Source organism: Rhinopithecus roxellana, chromosome 14, assembly GCF_007565055.1.
Source record: "Rhinopithecus roxellana isolate Shanxi Qingling chromosome 14, ASM756505v1, whole genome shotgun sequence".
In the NCBI taxonomy this organism is placed as follows: Eukaryota; Metazoa; Chordata; class Mammalia; order Primates; family Cercopithecidae; genus Rhinopithecus; species Rhinopithecus roxellana.
This window is the reverse complement of record NC_044562.1, coordinates 11,806,908-11,825,685: the sequence shown is the minus strand read 5'-3', so window position 1 is coordinate 11,825,685 and position 18,778 is coordinate 11,806,908. Positions and strand designations below refer to the sequence as shown.

The 18,778-nt window shown below is 45.5% G+C and overlaps 1 protein-coding gene across 1 annotated transcript in view; it reads left to right on the top strand.

Moving 5' to 3' along the window:
* Positions 1 to 384: 384 nt before the first annotated feature.
* The window catches only part of TFCP2L1 (transcription factor CP2 like 1), a 71,333-nt gene continuing 52,939 nt past the window's right edge, over positions 385 to 18,778 (top strand). The window contains exons 1-2 of the mRNA XM_010376431.2: positions 385 to 544; positions 4,628 to 4,779. Coding sequence (XP_010374733.1) covers positions 483 to 544; positions 4,628 to 4,779 — 214 coding nt within the window. The 5' untranslated portion in view covers positions 385 to 482. The remainder of the gene's footprint in view (positions 545 to 4,627; positions 4,780 to 18,778) is intronic.

Genomic DNA, 18,778 nt, shown 5'->3' with positions numbered 1-18,778 from the left:
AAAGAAAAAAAAAAGCCATGATTTCAGAGCGTGAGCAAGGAAAGGAGACAGAGAGAGCCTAGGCTGGAAATCTCGGAGCCGCTCTGGAGACTGGCCTTGGGCGTAGAGTGGGGAGCAGAGGGCAGAGGGGCTGCGTGGCGCGGGTTGGGGGCGGCAAGGGTCACCTGAGCCCCACATCGGGGGTTGGGGGAGAGCGCCCAGCTGGCCGTAGGTCCCTGTGGTCAGGTCGCCCCGGAGGCGCGCTCGTTCGCCGGAAAGGCACGCGCGCCGGTCTGCCAGGTGCGGCGGCCGCGGGGAGCCGCCCTCCCGGCCGAGGTTCCTGGGGGGCGGGTCCCGGGGCGGGACCGCCCCTGGGCCGCCCATAAATGCGCCCAGCCGGCCGGCACCACGGGTTCGGAGCGTGAAGCAGCCCGTGGGACCTCCGCGCGGCCCGCGTCTGTGCTCGCTGCCGCGCCCAGGTGGGCGCGCTGGGAGCTCCAGCCATGCTCTTCTGGCACACGCAGCCCGAGCACTACAACCAGCACAACTCCGGCAGCTACCTGCGGTAAGGGCCGCACGCCGTCTCCGCGGGGCTCGGGCCGGGCCGGGCCGGCGGGCCGGGCGCCGTTGGACGTCCAGGGGCGGAGAGGGGGCGCCCCTGCTGGGCCCTGGCCTCCCCGCTGTCCGCCCCCTGGGGACTGAGAGACCCGCCCAGCGTCCCGCCTAGGGACTGACAGACGGACGCCGGCGGGACCCGACGTGCGGAGTTGGGGGCCCTCCGGGGAGGCGGGCGCGCAGAGCCCTATGCCTGCGAGGGCTCCTCCCCGACGGCAGAGAGGGTGCAGGGCGCGCACCTGCAGGTCCGCCGCCTTCCCTGGCCCATCCGCCTCCCGCGGCCCTCCTCTCCCCGCGCGTATCGGAGAAGTAGAGGAAACGTCCTGCCAGCAGCCTGGTGCCCGGCCCGGGGAAGTTCGTCCCCTGCTCTCTGTCCGTCTCCGCCGGGGCCCCTCTCCCAGCCTCGCGCCCTCTGCAGTGCCCTTCGTCGGACCAGGTGCTGGCGGCGGCCGGGGGCGGCGCGCTCCTAGGGGCCGGCCGCCCCCATCCCTGCGGTAGTCTTGCGCGTGTTCGCCCGAGGCCCGCGTGGTTATTGCCTTTGATGGAAATCTTTCTTCTTCTGCAGGGATTTGAGTAGTGCCCTTCAGAGGGGAAAGTCAGTCGTGCGTGTTTTGCACGGTTCCCCACAACCCCCTCTTAGCAGTAGGACCCCGTGTGCTCTGTCTCCCGGAGGATTGTTTTTCCTTGTTCTGCCGCTGGCCGGGACTAATGGGCAGTCATTTCACTTTGTGAACTCGCCTGAACCAGCTTTAGCCTGTCCTTATTTCCATCCTAGTCACAGTTTATGAAATGTGCCTAATTTAACCCAAAAGGCATTTGATATGAGCTCAGGGAAAATGAATTACTGAGGCTGAAGGAGTCACAGGCATTGACAGCCCCCATACCAGAGCTACATTTAGTACTAGTTTTGGCCCCAAGAAGTTCCCACTTAGTTCTTAAAACGTTATTTGTAATTCCTGGCTGCTGGTAGGTATTTGCCCTCCCTGAAGACATCCCCTTTTCCTGGAGGCGGGGGAATGATTGGGTTTAGCGGATGTATCTGCTGATTTTATTCATGGGCCAAAGTAGTTGGAGATGGCAAAGGTCTAGAGCCTTAAAGGCTGGCTGCCACCCGGCAGACCACGGTGATGTCACCAGATGGAAGCTGCTCTGGGGGCTGTTGGAAGCCCAGGAGGAGATGTTAATCACCCACAGATTAAGTGTCCGTTCACTTACAAGAAATGCTACAATGGAATACATTTTTACTGAAGTTTTAGTTGTAGCTTTGCCTGAATTTTAATTTGCAGCCATTAAGTATGTTGCCATATCTTAACAATGAGTTTGAAGGTGACCCTGAGTTGAAGGTGAGTGTACTTAGAACTTCTAGATACCTACAATGTCATCACCCCATTAGGGAACAGTTCTCCCTTGCCTGGGAGGTACAGTTCTGACATCTGCTACCGAGATGGCAATTTGTCCCGAGTAGCTCAGATACCTTTTAGGATTTGGTGAAAGGAGGAGGGTGAGCACTGGGAGTGGGTGGTGCTGTAAAGCCCTATTGGCTTCTGGGGTCATCGGGGGACCGTGGATAAAGAAGTCCATGCTCTTTTTTTATTTCACTTCTTGGAAGCTGGGAGTTTTTCCCTCAGTGAGGGCCAAGGTGGGGGTTTGTGCTTATGTCCTTGGTTTCCCCTGACTCTAGAGGGAAGGTCTTGTCCTCTTCCTTGCGTTTTTTGTATTTTATTTTTGGTCATCTCCTCACTTGGCCGAACTTCTGCAAGCTGTCTGACCTCACCAGGGTAGAGGCCTTTACTCCCTTCCCTTTTTCTGTTTGATGTTCTTGTGACTTTTATTCCTTGGCAAATAAGGATGCCAGGCTTGAAACAAGTTACTGTTGAGCGATGGTTCTTAACTTCCTCCGCCCTCCCGCCCCTTTTTAAAAAATTTAAAGGCAGCAGTCCATGGATTATTAACTTGACATGGTCTGGGCAAACATGAAATTATGCAATCCGCGGTGTTCCTAGAGAACCACCCGGGCTGGGAGTGTGCCCTGCCCTGACAAAAGGAAGACGCCCTGTGGGGGAAGCCAAGACGGCCTTGCACCCTTATTTTTCAGTAGTGGATAGTGACAGGGGAGGCCCACACAGGGCAGGTTTTCCAGGTGTGTGCTCAATGCCAGGCTTTTTCTTCTGAAAATTGATGAGATGTTGATGGAGTGTGTGCTGGGTTTGTGTTGTAGAGACGCTGGTTTATGATGTGCGAGGAACAGATTGTACCAGTGACTCTGTTTATACAGACAAGTTGGGTCAGCTAATTGGATTCCTAGTCAGGGACCCACGAAGGGAAGAGGGTTATCAAGATAATAGCATTGGTACTTTTTTGGCAACTGTTTCTGTGCTGCTTATAATTTAGAGGCCTTAAACAAGCCTTGCCTGCCTGTAGGTCATTCATGTTCTCAAGGAATTCTTTGTCCTTTGTAAGGGCATTTTTAAAATGCTAGGTTTTTTGTTTCTTTTTCCTTTTTTTTTTTTTTAATTTTTTTTTTTAGAGATGGTGAGGTCTCACTGTGTTGCCCAGACTGGTCTCAAACCCCTGGCTTCAAGCAGTCTTCTCACCTCAGCCTCGCAAAGTACTGGGATTTCAGGCATGGGCCACTGTGCCTGGCCTAAAAAATATATCCAGAAACAAGTTCCTCAGTAAGTGGCAGCACGATGACTTCATTTTTTTTTTTTTTTAATGTGGGGAGTTTTGTTAAGAGGTGGAGGAGAAGAAACTTACAGCAAGGATTTCAAGATTTCCCACTTGGATAAGAAAACGGACTGGGCCGGGCACGGTGGCTCACACCTGTAATCCCTGTAGTTTGGGAGGCCAAGGTGGGTGGATCACCTGAGGTCAGGAGTTCGCGACCAGCCTGACCAACATGGTGAAACCCCATCTCTACTAAAAATACAAAAATTAGCCAGACGTGGTGGCTCGTGCCTGTAATCCCAGCTACTCGGGAGGCTGAGGCAGGAGAATCACTTGAACCTGGGAGGTGGAGGTTGCAGTGAGCCGAGATTGTGCCACTGCACTCCAGCCTGGACAACAAGAGTGAAACTCCGTCCACCACCCCCCACCCTGCCGCCCAAAAACAAAACAAAACAAAACCACACACACACAGACTTGAAGCCAAGGTCCTTCCTTCCTGTTTGCCTTTTGGACAGATTAGAATGACCCTGAAAACAGTGTCCAGTTGTCCTCTCTTTAGAAGGGATGGAGGAATGTCTCAACCTGGGTACTCAGGGAGGGAAGGAAGTGGTTTGTTCATTTGCATAGTGTACAGAACCTGGAGGACAGGGTTGTATTGCTGTGAGAAGTGGCCAGTTAATGGAATTGTTGATAAAAAAATAAAAATGTTTGTTTAGATTTTTATTCTAAAAGTGAAATCTTTTTTTTTTTTTTTTTTTTTTTTTTGAGATGGAGTCTTGCTCTGTCGCCCGGGCTGGAGTGCCGAGGCCGGATCTCAGCTCACTGCAAGCTCCGCCTCCCGGGTTCCCGCCATTCTCCTGCCTCAGCCTCCGGAGTAGCTGGGACTACAGGCGCCGGCCACCTCGCCCGGCTAGTTTTTTGTATTTTTTAGTAGAGACGGGGTTTCACCGTGTTAGCCAGGATGGTCTCAATTTCCTGACCTCATGATCCACCCGTCTGGGCCTCCCAAAGTGCTGGGATTACAGGCTTGAGCCACCAAGCCTGGCCTAAAAGTGAAACCTTATGAGTGATCACTTGTGGATAGAAACCAAAGAAATGGAACTTTGCCCTTTTACCTCCTTGGTGGGCTGATTGAATCAGTGTTTTGGGCGGTCATTGAGTGAAATTAGAGTCATGAAGGAGTGGTTTCCTCTGTTTTAAAGTATCTGGAGTGTGCAAGGGTTGCAGGAGTGCAGCCAGCACCCTGCGATGTGCGTGCTGTGTCATCCTGGGCCCTGGTGGTCTGCGTCCTCTCTCCAGCTTCGCCCTGGCTCTGCAAGAGCCCCCTGGGGCTCTGTTCCTGACCTCTGCTTCCTGTGTGTTGCAGTGATGTGCTCGCTCTGCCCATCTTCAAGCAGGAGGAGCCCCAGCTGTCCCCTGAGAACGAGGCCCGCCTGCCACCCCTGCAGTACGTGTTGTGTGCTGCCACGTCCCCAGCCGTGAAGCTGCATGAAGAGACGTTGACCTACCTCAACCAAGGTAGTGGCCGGAGGCCCGGGCCAAGTGGAACCCAGAAGCAGTAGGGAGCTGATGTGAAAGGCCCACTTGGGCCTTGTGACTTTGTTACGGTGGGTGAGGTGGGGCTCGGGAAAGAGAACAGGTGCAGGTTCAGATTCCACTTCCCAGCTGCGTGACCCCTCCAGCCCCAGTGTCCTCATCTGAAAACTGGAAACATCAGATACCTTACGTGGGTAACAGGGTAGCACTCTGCATTCCTCCTAGAGCCCCTCCCCTCCCCTCCCCTCCCCTCCCCTTTTTTGAGACGGGGTCTTGCTGTGTGGCCCAGGCTGGCATGAAGTGGCATGATCATGGCTCACTGCACCCTTGACCTCCTCAATCCAAGTGACCCTCCCACCTCAACCTCCCAAGTAGCTGGGATCACAGGTATAGGCCACCATGCCCAGCTAATTTTTAAATTTTTTTGTAGAGCTTGGCGGGGGGGGGGTCTCACCATGTTGCCCAGGCTGGTCTCAAACTCCTGGGCTCAAGTGATCTACACCTGCCTGGACCTCCCAAAGTGCTGGGATTATAGGCCTAAGCCACTGTGCCTGGACACGTTGTGACTATTTATTGTGACCATGATCATGTCCTTTGAAGGCATAGACTGAGTACCGTCAGCATCCCAGGTCCTGGAGCCGCACCTGGCAGTGGTGGGACGGCTGGCCTGTGTCCTACGCAGCACCGGAGCAGGGTTCCATCTGTGCTAGACAAAAGCCCTCTGTGGCGATGGAGACAAGTTCCCTCACCATGTCCTGAGAGAAACGGGCTTTGGAGTTTGAATTCCAACTCTGCACTTCCTAGCTCTGTGACTTGGAGATGCCTTTTCTTTTTCTCTGAGCCTCAGTGTTTTCATGGGTAAAACAAGAAGTATAATTTTGTGGAGTTAGAAGAACGAAGGTCTGTGAGGTGCCTGGAATGATAGTGGTTGTTCAGTTGCTGGTTCCCTTTTTCAGAACACGTGGGCAAGTGTCCTGATGGATGGTGGTTTTGTGATTCTATCATGATTATGAGTATGCGTTTTTTGCACTTTCTTTCTGGGTCATCTCATGACCACCCTGGCATCATGTGGATTTGTCACCTTCTACTTTATCTTTTATTGTGTGTGTGCCCCAGACATGAAACAGTTCTTGGCCACCCACCCAGGCATCCAGCAAGGATGAGCAAAGGACTGTGTGTCTGCTCTACCCCTGACTGGTATGATACCCCTCTGCTTTCAATGGGCAGAGCAGACGAGCAGAGGAACGCTGGTTTCTGTGGGGTCACAGGGAATTGCGGGGGAGCTGCAGTGTCGTAGCAGTTTGTCTTACATATGCAGCTTCCTCTCTGCGAACTTTGATTCCTCAATTTGGGGAGCCAGCCAGGGTGGAAGTCCAACGTGGTCATCAGGCTCTCTGCTTACTACTGAACTTGCCAGCTTCTGGGCCAAGAAAGTAGCTCAGAAGCAGCAGCTGGCTCGGTCTGTCTCCCTCTGGGTAGAGGTAACCCCCTCTCATTGTGGAGGGGCCGCAGTGGAAGGTGATGCTTTATCCACAGGGGCAGCTCTGCTGGCCTCAGTTGGTCTTGCTCAGTTGAGCTCCCTCAGCTCTAGAGCTTCCTGCTCAGGCCCTGAGACCTGTGCACCATCTGCAGCGGACGGTGGCCATGGTTGGTGGGTGGTGTGGCCAAGTGTGCGCGTGTTCTGCTGTGTGGAAAGGTTTCTGCTATATGCCTTTCACTTTCATGGAGGGTCAAGTGCTACCAATTGGTTATGCACCTTTGAGCACTTTCTTTCCTCTGTGAGCCTCTGTTTTTGTTTTTTTTTTTTTTTGCTTAAATTTAGCAGGGAAAAATGAGATGTTTATAGCATTTGTTGAGCTTTGATGTGGTTCTTCTTGTTGGCTATGTCCTGTGGTGCTGAGGAGTGGGTCCAAGGTCTGAGGTCTTGGTCCTGGACCAAGATATTGTGTGTCTGTCCATGCCCTGGTCCCTGCTCCAGTTGGTAAGGCCATTAGCTGAGTTCCTTACCTTTCCTCCACCCCTGCCAACTCCTTTTTTTTGAGACAGAGTCTTGCTCTGTCTCCCAGGCTGGAGTACAATGACACGATCTCAGCTCACTGCAACCTCTGCCTGCCGGGTTCAAGTGATCTCCTGCTTCAGCCTCCCAAGTAGCTGGGATTACAGGCATGCGCCACCACACCAGGCTAATTTTTGTATTTTTAGTAGAGATGGGGTTTCACCATGTTGGCCAGGCTGGTTTCGAACTCCTGATCTCAGGTGATCCACCCGCCTCAGCCTCCCAAAATGCTGGGATTACAGGCGTGAGAGCCACTGTGCCTGGCCTACTAGGTTTTTCTTAAAAGAGTTTTAAAAGTTGATCCTCTCATAGATCAGTTAAAAGAGAGAAAAAGGAGTTACCCCTGTGGTCTCATCATCTTATGTTAATTTGGTATATTTAGATATTTTTAAAATTATATTTTGTAGGTTATTGAAATAATCTACTTTATAGAAAGTTTGAATAATTTGGAAAAGCAAAAGGAAGAAAATTAAAACAAAATTAAAATCCCCTCCAATTTCACCAGAAGCCACTGCTAACCTTATTTCTACATGTTTGTGTATGTATCTTTCTGTGATTATGCTACAGACATTTATCCTTTTTTTCCGTTTACTGTATTTGTCAGCCTTCTCATGTCATTGAAAATGATTTGAGGACTTACATTTGTGTAATGACTGCATAGTATTACATTGTATATTTCTATGACTTTAACCTGTTTCCTTTTATGGCTACTTAGTTTCTAGTTAGAAATTAAATACTGCAGTGATGAACAACATCCTTGTATATAAATCTTCCTGTGAAATGTTGATTATTTATGTATTTTAAAAATAAATGCTTAAGAAGTAGAATTTCTGGATCAAAGGGTTTGAACATTGAGGCTTTTGATGCATATCACCAAATTGCCTTCTCAGAAGAATGTACCAATTTATGTGCCAGCCAGCAGTATACATTTTATTGTCTCTTTTCCAATATTGGTTATTGTTTTTTGTCATCTGATTAGTGACACATGGAATTTAATACTAAACTAGCATTTCTTTTCTTTTTTGAGCTGGGGTCTGGCTTGGTTTCCCAGGCTGGACTCAAATTTCTGAGCTCAAGTCATCCTCCCTCCTCAGCTTCCTGAGTAGCTGGGATTAAAGGTGTGTACCAGCACCCCTGGCCTTAAATTAGCATTTCTGTGATTGTTAATGCAGTTAGATATTTTGAAATACATTTATTGATCTTTTTAATTTGTTGATTATATTCCTGTCCTTTGCACATTTCTCTATTTGGGTGTTTATGTCTTACGGATAAGGGCATACTATTTATGAAGAATACCAACCTTTTAGCTGCCATTTTTTGCAAGTATTTTTCTCTGATGGTGGCAGGCCATTTAACTTTTATTGTGTGATAACTATATTTATGGTGTAAGGTATATGTTGTGATTTTTTTTTTCTGTAGAAATCGATTTTAAATGTCTATAGTCAAATATTTCATTCTTTGAAAATTAACTTTTCTTTTATGCTTAAAAGAAAATGCCTGCTCATCCCAAAATCACTTAGCTGAGTAGTTTTCTGAATTTCATTGAGAGGTGTCTAAATTTTAACACTTACTGAAATGCATTTGGAATTTATGATGTGATATGAAGATCTGAGTGTTTATTTTCTAGTTACTGCCCGACTTTTCCTACCTTTATTTCACAAATTTAAAAACATCAATTCTGAAACATTTTTTGTTGGCTTTTTTTTTTTTTTTTTTTTGAGACAGGGTCTGGTTCTGTCACCCAGGCTGGGTGCAGTGGCTCCATCTCAGCTCACTGCAGCCTCTGCCTCCCGGGCTCAAGGAATCCTCCCACCTCAGCCTCCCGAGTAGCTGGGACTACAGGCATGCGCCACCACACCAGGCTAATTTTTGTAATTTTGGTAGAGATGGGGTTTCCCAGATGATGTTTCCCAGGCTGGTCTTGAACTCCTGGGCTCAAGCAGTCTTTCCACCTCGGCCTCTCAAAGTGCTGGGACACTCGTGAAACATTAAAAAACCCATCATCCTCAGCAAACTAACACAGGAACAGAAAACGAAACTCCACATGCTCTCACTCATAAGTGGGAGTTGAACAATGAGAATATACGGGTGCAGGGAGGGGAAATCACACACTGGGGCCTGTCGGGGGGTGGGGGGCAAGGGGAGGGATAGCATTAGGAGAAATACCTAATGTAGGTTATGGGTTCATGGGTGCAGCAGACCACCATGGCACATGTATGCCTATGTCACAAACCTACACGTTCTGCACATGTAATCCAGAACTGAAGTATGATTAAAAATATATATATTCTAAATTGGAAGGCAAGCAACAGACAGACTTGTCCTGTGCTACTGATGTTCTTGCTGAATTCCTCATTGAACTAATTTTTTAGCTTAGAAATATGTTTTTCTGTGTCAGAGAGGTTCCTTTCATTGTTCTTTTTAGCCACTCCCAATAATTTATTCTTACAGAGGGTTACGACCATTAAGACTTCCTTCTCGGCTGAGTGTGGTGGCTCATGCCTGTAATCCCAGCACTTTGGGAGGCTGAGGCTGTTGGATCATCTTAGGTCAGGAGTTCAAGACCAGCCTGGCCAATGTGGTGAAACCCTATCTTTACTAAAAATACAAAAATTAGCTGGACATGTTGGTGGGCACCTGTAATCCCAGCTACTTGGGAGGCTGAGGCAGGATGATTGCTTGAACCCGGAGGGCAGAGGTTGCAGTGAGCTGAGATCGAGCCACTGCACTCTAGCTTGGGTGATAGAGCGAGACTCCGTCTCAAAAAAAAAAAAAAAAAAAAAAAAAAAAAAAAACCCACTTCTTCTATACTTTTTCTTAAAAAAAAAAAATGGATGAGATTATATGCTTTATGCAGTTATTTCTTGCTTTTATTAAATATTGTTCTTATAATAATGTTTTCCATTATTATTAAAAGTATCCTAAACATGTAAAATGTCTACATGTTATTTCACTATTTCCTTTTGTTATTTAGGGCAGAATATTGTCATAACTGCTAGAAAGAATATACAACATAATTGTTTTAGTGTCTGCCTCCCGTAATAGAATGGAAGTTCTGTAGGGCTGAGCCATGGATTAAATAATTTTTTTTTTTTTTTTGAGACAGGGTCTTACTCTTTCACCCAGGCTGAATGCAGTGGCACAGTCATGGCTCACTGCAGCCTCCACCTCCTGGAACCATTAGTCCTCCTGCCTCAGCCTCTCAAGTAGCTGGGACAAACATGGGCTACCACGCCCAGCTAATTTTTCTACTTTTTTTTAGAGACAAGATCCCGCTATGTTGCCCAGGCTGATCTCAAACTTCTGAGCTCAAGCAATCCTCCTTGACCTCCCAAAGTGTTGGGATTACAGGCATAAGCCACTGCCTGGCCCCTAAAATTTTAAAGTACGGGCTGAGGAATAGTCCTTTTCCTAAATACTTAGAATTGGAAGTATTTTGGATTTTGGATTTTCAGATATTCGCATATCTGTAATGAGGTGTTTTGAGGCTTTGACCCACATCTAAACACAAAATTCACTTATGTTTCATATATACTTTAGGCACATAGCATTGAAGGTAATTTTATACAATATTTTAAATAATTTTGTTTATAAAACAAAGCTTGTGTACATTGAGTCATCAGAAAAGATGGTCCCAGCCACCTATGTGGACAATATGTGGGGTCACATCAGGACTCAAAAAGTTTCAGGTTTGGGATTTTTGGATTAGGGATGCTCAACCTGTATCCTCAGTATTAAGCTGTGGGTGCCTTGAGAGTATAGTAGGTGCTCTGTGAATATTTAGAAAATCTAAAAATAGGTGTGATTTTATCCCCTCCAGTCAGTAATGCTGCACTAGATATCTTTTTCAGCATACCCCATTTAAGTAGCCTGTTCTACATCATATGACCAAAAGGCATTGATGCAATTGGCCTGTTTTTTTCTTTTTTTTTTTTTTTTTTTTGAGACGAAGTCTCACTCTATTACCCAGGCTGGAGTGCAGTGGCACGATCTCGACTCACTGCAACCTCTGCCTCCTGGGTTCAAGCGATTCTCCTGCCTCAGCCTCTTGAGTAGCTGGGATTATAGGTGCCCACTGCCACACCAGGCTAATTTTTGTATTTTTAAATAGAGACTGGGTTTAGCCATGTTGACCAGGCTGGTCTTGAGCTCCAGACTTCAGTTGATCCGCCTGCCTTGGCCTCCCAAGATAAAATTCTTAAAAAGTAGTTTTGACACATCATTCAAGACATTTTTGGTTAATAGAAAAGCCTGCTATTAATATTTATAAGGCTTTGTGGTAGTTATTGTGTTATTCTTGTGAAGCCATCACAGGTCCTCTCCTCTTCCTTGTAATGATGTGTTTAAAGTTCTCTGAAAACATGGAAAAGATGCTATAGGCGTAAATCAAAAAGTCACTTAAACCACTGGATGCCCATTTCTCAGTGCAGTGTCAAACCAATGCCTTGAGGACATGTGGCTTGGACATGTGTGTTTCATAGGGATGTCCTATCGCCAAGCCCAGTGGCTAGTTTTAGATATGGTAGAAATGATTTGAAAAACAAAGTCTGTCCTCTTCCTCTGAAAAAATCCTTCCAAGGGGTGGATAGAGAGTTGAATAGAGGTTTGCAAACTTCCAGATAACCTCCTCTTTGTCAGTGGCCAAAGGTCATTGTAGACAGATCTTCCTGAAGGCTGGAGCCTGAGGGAAGGGATGATGAGGGTGTGGAGGGATGAGAAGGGGTGTGGAGGAGGAGGAGTCCGGGAGAGCAGAGAAGAGAGCACCCCAGGCAATCTGCGTAGGGATTTCTGGCTTTGAGATAAGAAATAACTTTGCAAGAATGACTTGCGGTGGGGAATGCTTTGATATTTTCCATCAAAACAACTCTTGAGTCTTAAGTATAGTAATGAATTTTCATAATATGCTTAGTTACATTCATTCATGGAGTAAAATTTCCTGTTGGTTGGAGGAGGATGGTGGCTTGGTGAGAAGAGAGAAAAGCCATGTGCAAAGGCAAGCATGGGGGTGCAGTTGAACACACTGTCTATCCCAGGAGTCCTAAGTGGTTGAGGATGACGAGGGTTTCAAACACAAGGGGAAATAGGAATGATATGGCTGGAGAGGTAGACCAGATATCTGACCTAGAACTCCACCTGTCTTGCTTAGGCCAAACTATCTGGCAACCATCTGGGCAAGTCAGTTAACCTTTCTTTACGTCCAATTCCTTACCTGTAAGATGGAGGAAGTAAACTCCCTACAAAGTAGGTGCTGCTATGTGGGTAAAATGAGCTAATGCATCTAGAACACTGAAATGCCGGGCACATAGCAAGCACTCACATGTCACCCACAGTTATTAATAAAGAGGAGACATCTCACCAGTCCTGTTTTGGAAGTTAACAAGGTCATCGAGTTGGGACTTGGATAACTTTTGCTGATTTTTATCCCTTCTTTTCCCAATTCAAAGATTAATACAGGGTTGGCTCTAAAGCTAAGAACTGCATCTCTTAGAGTTGAACAGCGGTAGCTTTGGGAAGGCCTGCTTCACTTTTCCATTCATTCTTCACTCGCTGTACAGCCACATGGTGGACATAACCCTGAGGAGAATTTCCTGTGCAAGGTGTTGAAATACCATTTTAGAAATAACGATCTCTTGGCCGGGCGCGATGGCTCACGCCTGTAATCCCAGCACTTTGGGAGGCCGAGGCGGGTGGATCACAAGGTCAGGAGATCGAGACCATCCTGGCTAACACGGTGAAACCCCATCTCTACGAAAAAAATACAAAAAATTAGCCGGGCATGGTGGCGGGCGCCTGTAGTCCCAGCTACTCTGGAGGCCGAGGCAGGAGAATGGCGTGAACCCGGGAGGCAGAGCTTGCAGTGAGCCGAGATTGCGCCACAGCACTCCAGCCTGGGCGACAGAGCGAGACTCCGTCTCAAAAAAAAAAAAAAAAAAAAAAAGAAAGAAATAAAAGATCTAAAAACGCACTGAACTCTTAAATGCCGTAAGCTGTCGTGTTAAGGAGGGTTTGCATTACCTTTGCATTACCTGGTAGGTGAGAACCTCAGGCTTTCGGGTGGTACTGCTTTGTTAGCACTTGAGAATTTGGAAAGCACTTTCTGATATTCTCTTCTGAGTTATTCCCCCAAGATGCATTGTTCCCATCTTACAGATGACCAGCTGAGAGGTGAAATCAGGCTCCCCTCCTATATCACGTAAGTTTGAAAGCCAGGGGAGTGATTGAACTGGGATGCAATAATAAAGGGAGCTCTGGGAGGGGAAGCACCTGTTTTTTCTGGCTGATTTTTCTTGGAGTTCCTGCAGGCAGGATTCTAGGCTAGGCACTTCGGTGCAGGGACTCTGCCACTTGGTACTCCTGATGCAGCTCTGAGGGGGAGGGTGGATGAAGCTTTGTGGGGGGAAGGAATGGAGTGGGGAGAAAATGCCTCCTTGGAGAGGAAAAAAACATCCATTATCAGTGGCTCCTACCCTACCCCAACCCTCCTGTTTTCCACCCACAGCAACCCCAGGGAGGGAGATAAGAGCTCCAGGGGAAAGTCCTGTCTTCCCTGCTCCTAGAACCAAACAGATTTGCAGTTCTGTCTTTTTGACCAGCTTCTGCTCCAGGGAAATCACTTGATCCTTTGGAGCCCGAGTTTCCTCATTTATGAAACCAGGACAGTTTCACTTTGTGGGTTTCACTTTGTGGGTTACATGAATAACAAATGTCTGGCAAACAATAAGTAGCCAGTTATATTTTTCCTTCTTACCAATTATATCAGTGACTTTGAATTTAAGGAATGAGGCAAAGGATTATTTTGTTTGTTATCTTTTCTCCATAGCTGAAGTTTTCTTTCCAGATTAAATTTTAGCCTGAAGTTTGGGAATATAAGCTGAATAAACCAAATGACTCTAAAATACATTACTTAAAAAAATGTTTTCCCCTTATTTTTTCCTGAGTATAAAGTAGTATTCTTTATTCCTGAGTATAAATAAGTATTTATTCCTGAGTATAAATAAGTGTTCTTATTATAAAATAGAACAGCCAAACCATATATACTCTAGAAAATGCGCAATAGTCCTACCTTTCAGAATTTTCTTAGTCATACCTTAACCCATATATATCTACTTCCATAGACAAACATGCACATAACCTTATATATGTTCCCAAGTGTACCTTTTGCTTTTTAAGAGAAATGGGATCATATTATATTCACTGTTTGACAACTTGCTTTTCTTTTTTTGAGATGGAGTCTCGCTCTATCTCCCAGGCTGGAGGGCAGTGGTGTGATCTCGGCTCACTGCAAACTCTGCCTCCCAGGTTCACGCCATTCTCCTGCCTCAGCCTCCTGAGTAGCTGGGACTACAGGCTTCCGCCACCATGCCTGGTTGATTTTAATTTTTATTTTTTGTGTTTTTAGTAGAGACAGGTTTGCACCTTGTTAGCCAGGATTGTCTAGATCTCCTGACCTCATGATCCGCCCACCTCGGTCTCCCAAAGTGAGCCACTGCGCCCAGCCTCAACTTGCTTTTTTTTTAAAAAAAAAAAAATTTTTAAATTTGTGTTTTAGAGACAGAGTCTCAGTCTGTTGCCCAGGCTGGAGTGCAGTGACACAGTCATAGCTCACTGCAGCCTGGAGCTTTTGGGCTCAAGCAGTTTCCCCCTCCTCAGCCTCCTAAAGTGTTGGGATTATAAGTATGAGCCACTGTGTTCCTGCTACTTTTTTTTTTCCCCCAAGCAAAATATTTTCAGTGTCTTTCCACGTGGGTACATTAAAAAATATAATAAGCAAAATCTGATCTTTACTGGTTATACTACGATCATTGTATGTCTGTTGTATAGCTTGTTCTGTTGAGGAACATTAGGCTTGTTTCCATTGTTTTCATAGTTATAACCCAGTGCTCTAGTAATCCATGAACATCTATGTATATCTTTGTGTTTCAGCAGGAGTGAAAATAGCTCTAGGATACACACCTAGAAATAGAATTGCCAGTACGACGTTTTGGTATATACTGCCATATTGCCTTCCAGTGAAGTTGTGCCAGTTTGTACTTTGTGAACAATAACTATCTGAATACTTGTTTATTTTCTCCTCCCTTATCTTTTTCCAATCTCTACCACACCTGAAATATAAACTTGAGGGCAGAGAACTTGGTCATCTTGTTCACTGCGAGGCCTAGCCCAGTGTCTAGCATACACAACTTCTTTAAATGACTGAAGAAAGTCTGTTTTTCTTTGCCTTTGCCAACACTAGTTTACCCTCTGGTAACTGCTGGGGAGAATATAGGGTCGTCTTCTTTTAATTCTCCTTTCCTTAGTGATATTAAATATTTTTTCGTTTTATTATTCTTTTTGCCTTTCATGTGATTTACCCATTTTTCTAGTGAGATTTTCATCCTTATTTATTTGTAAGACCTCCTTGTATATTTGGGATATTATAATATGCACTGGAAATATTTTCCCACTTTTTCATTCATTTCATTCCTTTTTAAATTAGTTTATTTCTTTTACCTTTTTTTTTTTTTTTTTTTTTTGAGATGGAGTCTTGCTCTGTCGCCTAGGCTGGAGTGCAGTGGCGTGATCTCTGCTCACTGCAACCTCTGCCTCCCAGGTTCAAGTGATTCTCCTGCTTCAACCTGCCAAGTAGCTGGGATTACAGGTGTCTACTACCGCACCCGGCTAATTTTTGTATTTTTAGTAGAGTCAGGGTTTTGCCATGTTGGCCAGGCTGGTCTTGAACTCCTGAACTCAAGTGACCGGCTGCAGCCTCCCAAAGTGCTGGGATTACAGGCATGAGCCACTATGCCTGGCCTCTTTTACATAATTTTTGCTGTTTGTTTTTAATTTATAGAGACAGGGTCTCTCTGTTGGCCAGGGTGGTCTACAACTATTGGCCTCAAGCAATCTTCCTGCCCCAGCCTCCCAAAGTGCTGGGAGTATAGGCACGAGCCACTGCACCTGGCCCATAATAAAAGCTTTTTTTGTTGTTGTTTTGCCAGGGTCTCACCTCTGTCACCCAGGCTAGAGTGCAGTGGCGTGATTACAGCTCACTGCAGCCTCAACCTCCTGGGCTCAGGTGATCCTCCCGCCTTAGCCTCCCTAGTAGCTGGTACTACAAATGGCTGCCACCAAGTCTGGCTAATTTTTGTATTTTTGTAGAGTTAGAATTCTGCCATGTTGCCCAGGCTGGTCTGGAACTCTTGGACTCAAGCCATCCACCCCGCCTCAGCCTCCCAAAGTGCTAGGATTACAGGTGTAAGCCACCGTGCCCAGCTATAAAAGTTTTTAAGATAAATTTTTATTATCGGGTTTATTGGACTTCACCTTATTTTTGTGTTTTCATGTCCCATTTAGAGTATGCCTTCTTCACTTTAAGATTTTAATAATGTCCATCCTTTTTTTTTTAATTAAAAAAAATCCTTTCCTTAATCGTTGATACTTTGACATTTTTTATGGTGCATAAGGAATAAATTAAGGCTCCCCAACTCTGTTACTTTCCGTATGGCCATCATCACATTGTCCCACAATAACTGACTGAATGTAGAACCTTGATATAGTGGAATAATATGCAGCCATAACAAGAATGAAGGCCCTTTTGTATGGCCGTGAAAGGTGTCTAGTATGTGTTATTAAATTAAACACCTTTCCCTCATTCCCTCAAACGCCAGCCTGAATGACACTATTAATTAGCCTTTTGGAGAAACTGAGTGGCACATTGAAAGTGGTAATGTTGGAGTTGGATGTACCCAGCTCCCAATTCTGGTTCTTCTCTTCTTTCCCAAGCTGCTGAACCTGTCAACTGTGTTTTCTGTAAAATAGGTATAACACTGACCTCAGTATAGCCTGGAGAATTATATAATATTTTTGTTGTTTTTCTTGCCACATAAGGATACTTTATTTTGGCCATATAAAATTTAGAAATGTTAGCCGGTCCTGGTGGCGCACGCCTGTAGTCCCAGCCACTCTGGAGGCTGAGGCAGGAGGATCACTTGAGCCCAGGAGGTCAAGGCTGTAGTGAGGCGAGATCGTACCACTGCACTCCAGCCTGGGTAACAGTGAGACCTTGTTACTAAATAAATAAATAAATAAATGGGAAAGATACTATAGGCCAAAACTTAAAAAAAATATAGAAGTACATATAAAAATGTTTAATTGGCAAAGAATGTGGTAAACCACATGCAAAGGTTTAAAAGAAGAAAATAACAAAGAATAAACGCTTTCCAAAATGTCGTCTCTCCATAATCTGTGAATCTCAGGCTAAACTAATAAAAAGACCAATAAATGAACAGGGGTGTGCTTTGTTATTTTTTTTGTTTGTTTGTTTATTTGTTTTAGAGAGACAGGCTCTTGCTGTGTCACCCAGGCTGGAGTGCAGTGCAGCCTTGAACTCCTGAGCTCCAGCAATCTTTAGCCTGGCTCACTTATATATTTTATAGAGACAAGATCTCCCTGTGTTGCCCAGGTTGGTCTTGAACTCCTGCTTTGGCCTTCCACAGTACTGGGTTTACAGATGTGTGCCACCATGCCTGGAATTCTTTGTTGTTTTAAAAACCAATCAGAATATATTGAAATCCTTATGAGGTTACTTGTATAGATTGCTTATCACAGCTTATAGCACATAGACATGATTTTTTTTTATTATTATTATACTTTAAGTTCTAGGGTACATGTGCATAACGTGCAGGTTTGTTACATATGTATACTTGTGCCATGTTGGTGTGCTGCACCCATCAACTCGTCAGCACCCATCAATTCACCATTTGTATCATGTATAACTCCCCAATGCAATCCCTCCCCCCTCCCCCCTCCCCATGATAGGCCCCAGTGCGTGATGTTCCCCTTCCCGAGTCCAAGTGATCTCATTGTTCAGTTCCCACCTATGAGTGAGAACATGCGGTGTTTGGTTTTCTCTTCTTGTGATAGTTTGCTAAGAATGATGGTTTCCAGCTGCATCCATGTCCCTACAAAGGACGCAAACTCATCCTTTTTTATGGCTGCATAGTATTCCATGGTGTATATGTGCCACATTTTCTTAATCCAGTCTGTCACAGATGGACATTTGGGTTGATTCCAAGTCTTTGCTATTGTGAATAGTGCCGCAATAAACATACGTGTGCATGTGTCTTTGTAGTAGAATAATTTATAATCCTTTGGGTATATACCCAGTAGTGGGATGGCTGGGTCATATGGTACATCTAGTTCTAGATCCTTGAGGAATTGCCATACTGTTTTCCATAATGGTTGAACTAGTTTACAATCCCACCAACAGTGTAAAAGTGTTCCTATTTCTCCACATCCTCTCCAACACCTGTTGTTTCCTGATTTTTTAATGATTGCCATTCTAACTGGTGTGAGATGGTATCTCATTGTGGTTTTGATTTGCATTTCTCTGATGGCGAGTGATGATGAGCATTTTTTCAAGTGTCTGTTGGCTGTATGAATGTCTTCTTTTGAGAAATGTCTGTTCATATCCTTTCCCCACTTTTTGATGGGGTTGTTTGTTTTTTTCTTGTATATTTGTTTGAGTTCTTTGTAGATTCTGGATGTTAGCCCTTTGTCAGATGAGTAGATTGCAAAAATTTTCTCCCATTCTGTAGGTTGCCTGTTCACTCTGATGGTAGTTTCTTTTGCTGTGCAGAAGCTCTTTAGTTTAATTAGATCCCATTTGTCAATTTTGGCTTTTGCTGCCGTTGCTTTTGGTGTTTTAGACATGAAGTCCTTGCCCATGCCTATGTCCTGAATGGTACTACCTAGATTTTCTTCTAGGGTTTTTATGGTATTGGGTCTAACATGTAAGTCTCTAATCCATCTTGAATTAATTTTCGAATAAGGAGTAAGGAAAGGATCCAGTTTCAGCTTTCTACTTATGGCTAGCCAATTTTCCCAGCACCATTTATTAAATAGGGAATCCTTTCCCCATTTCTTGTTTCTCTCAGGTTTGTCAAA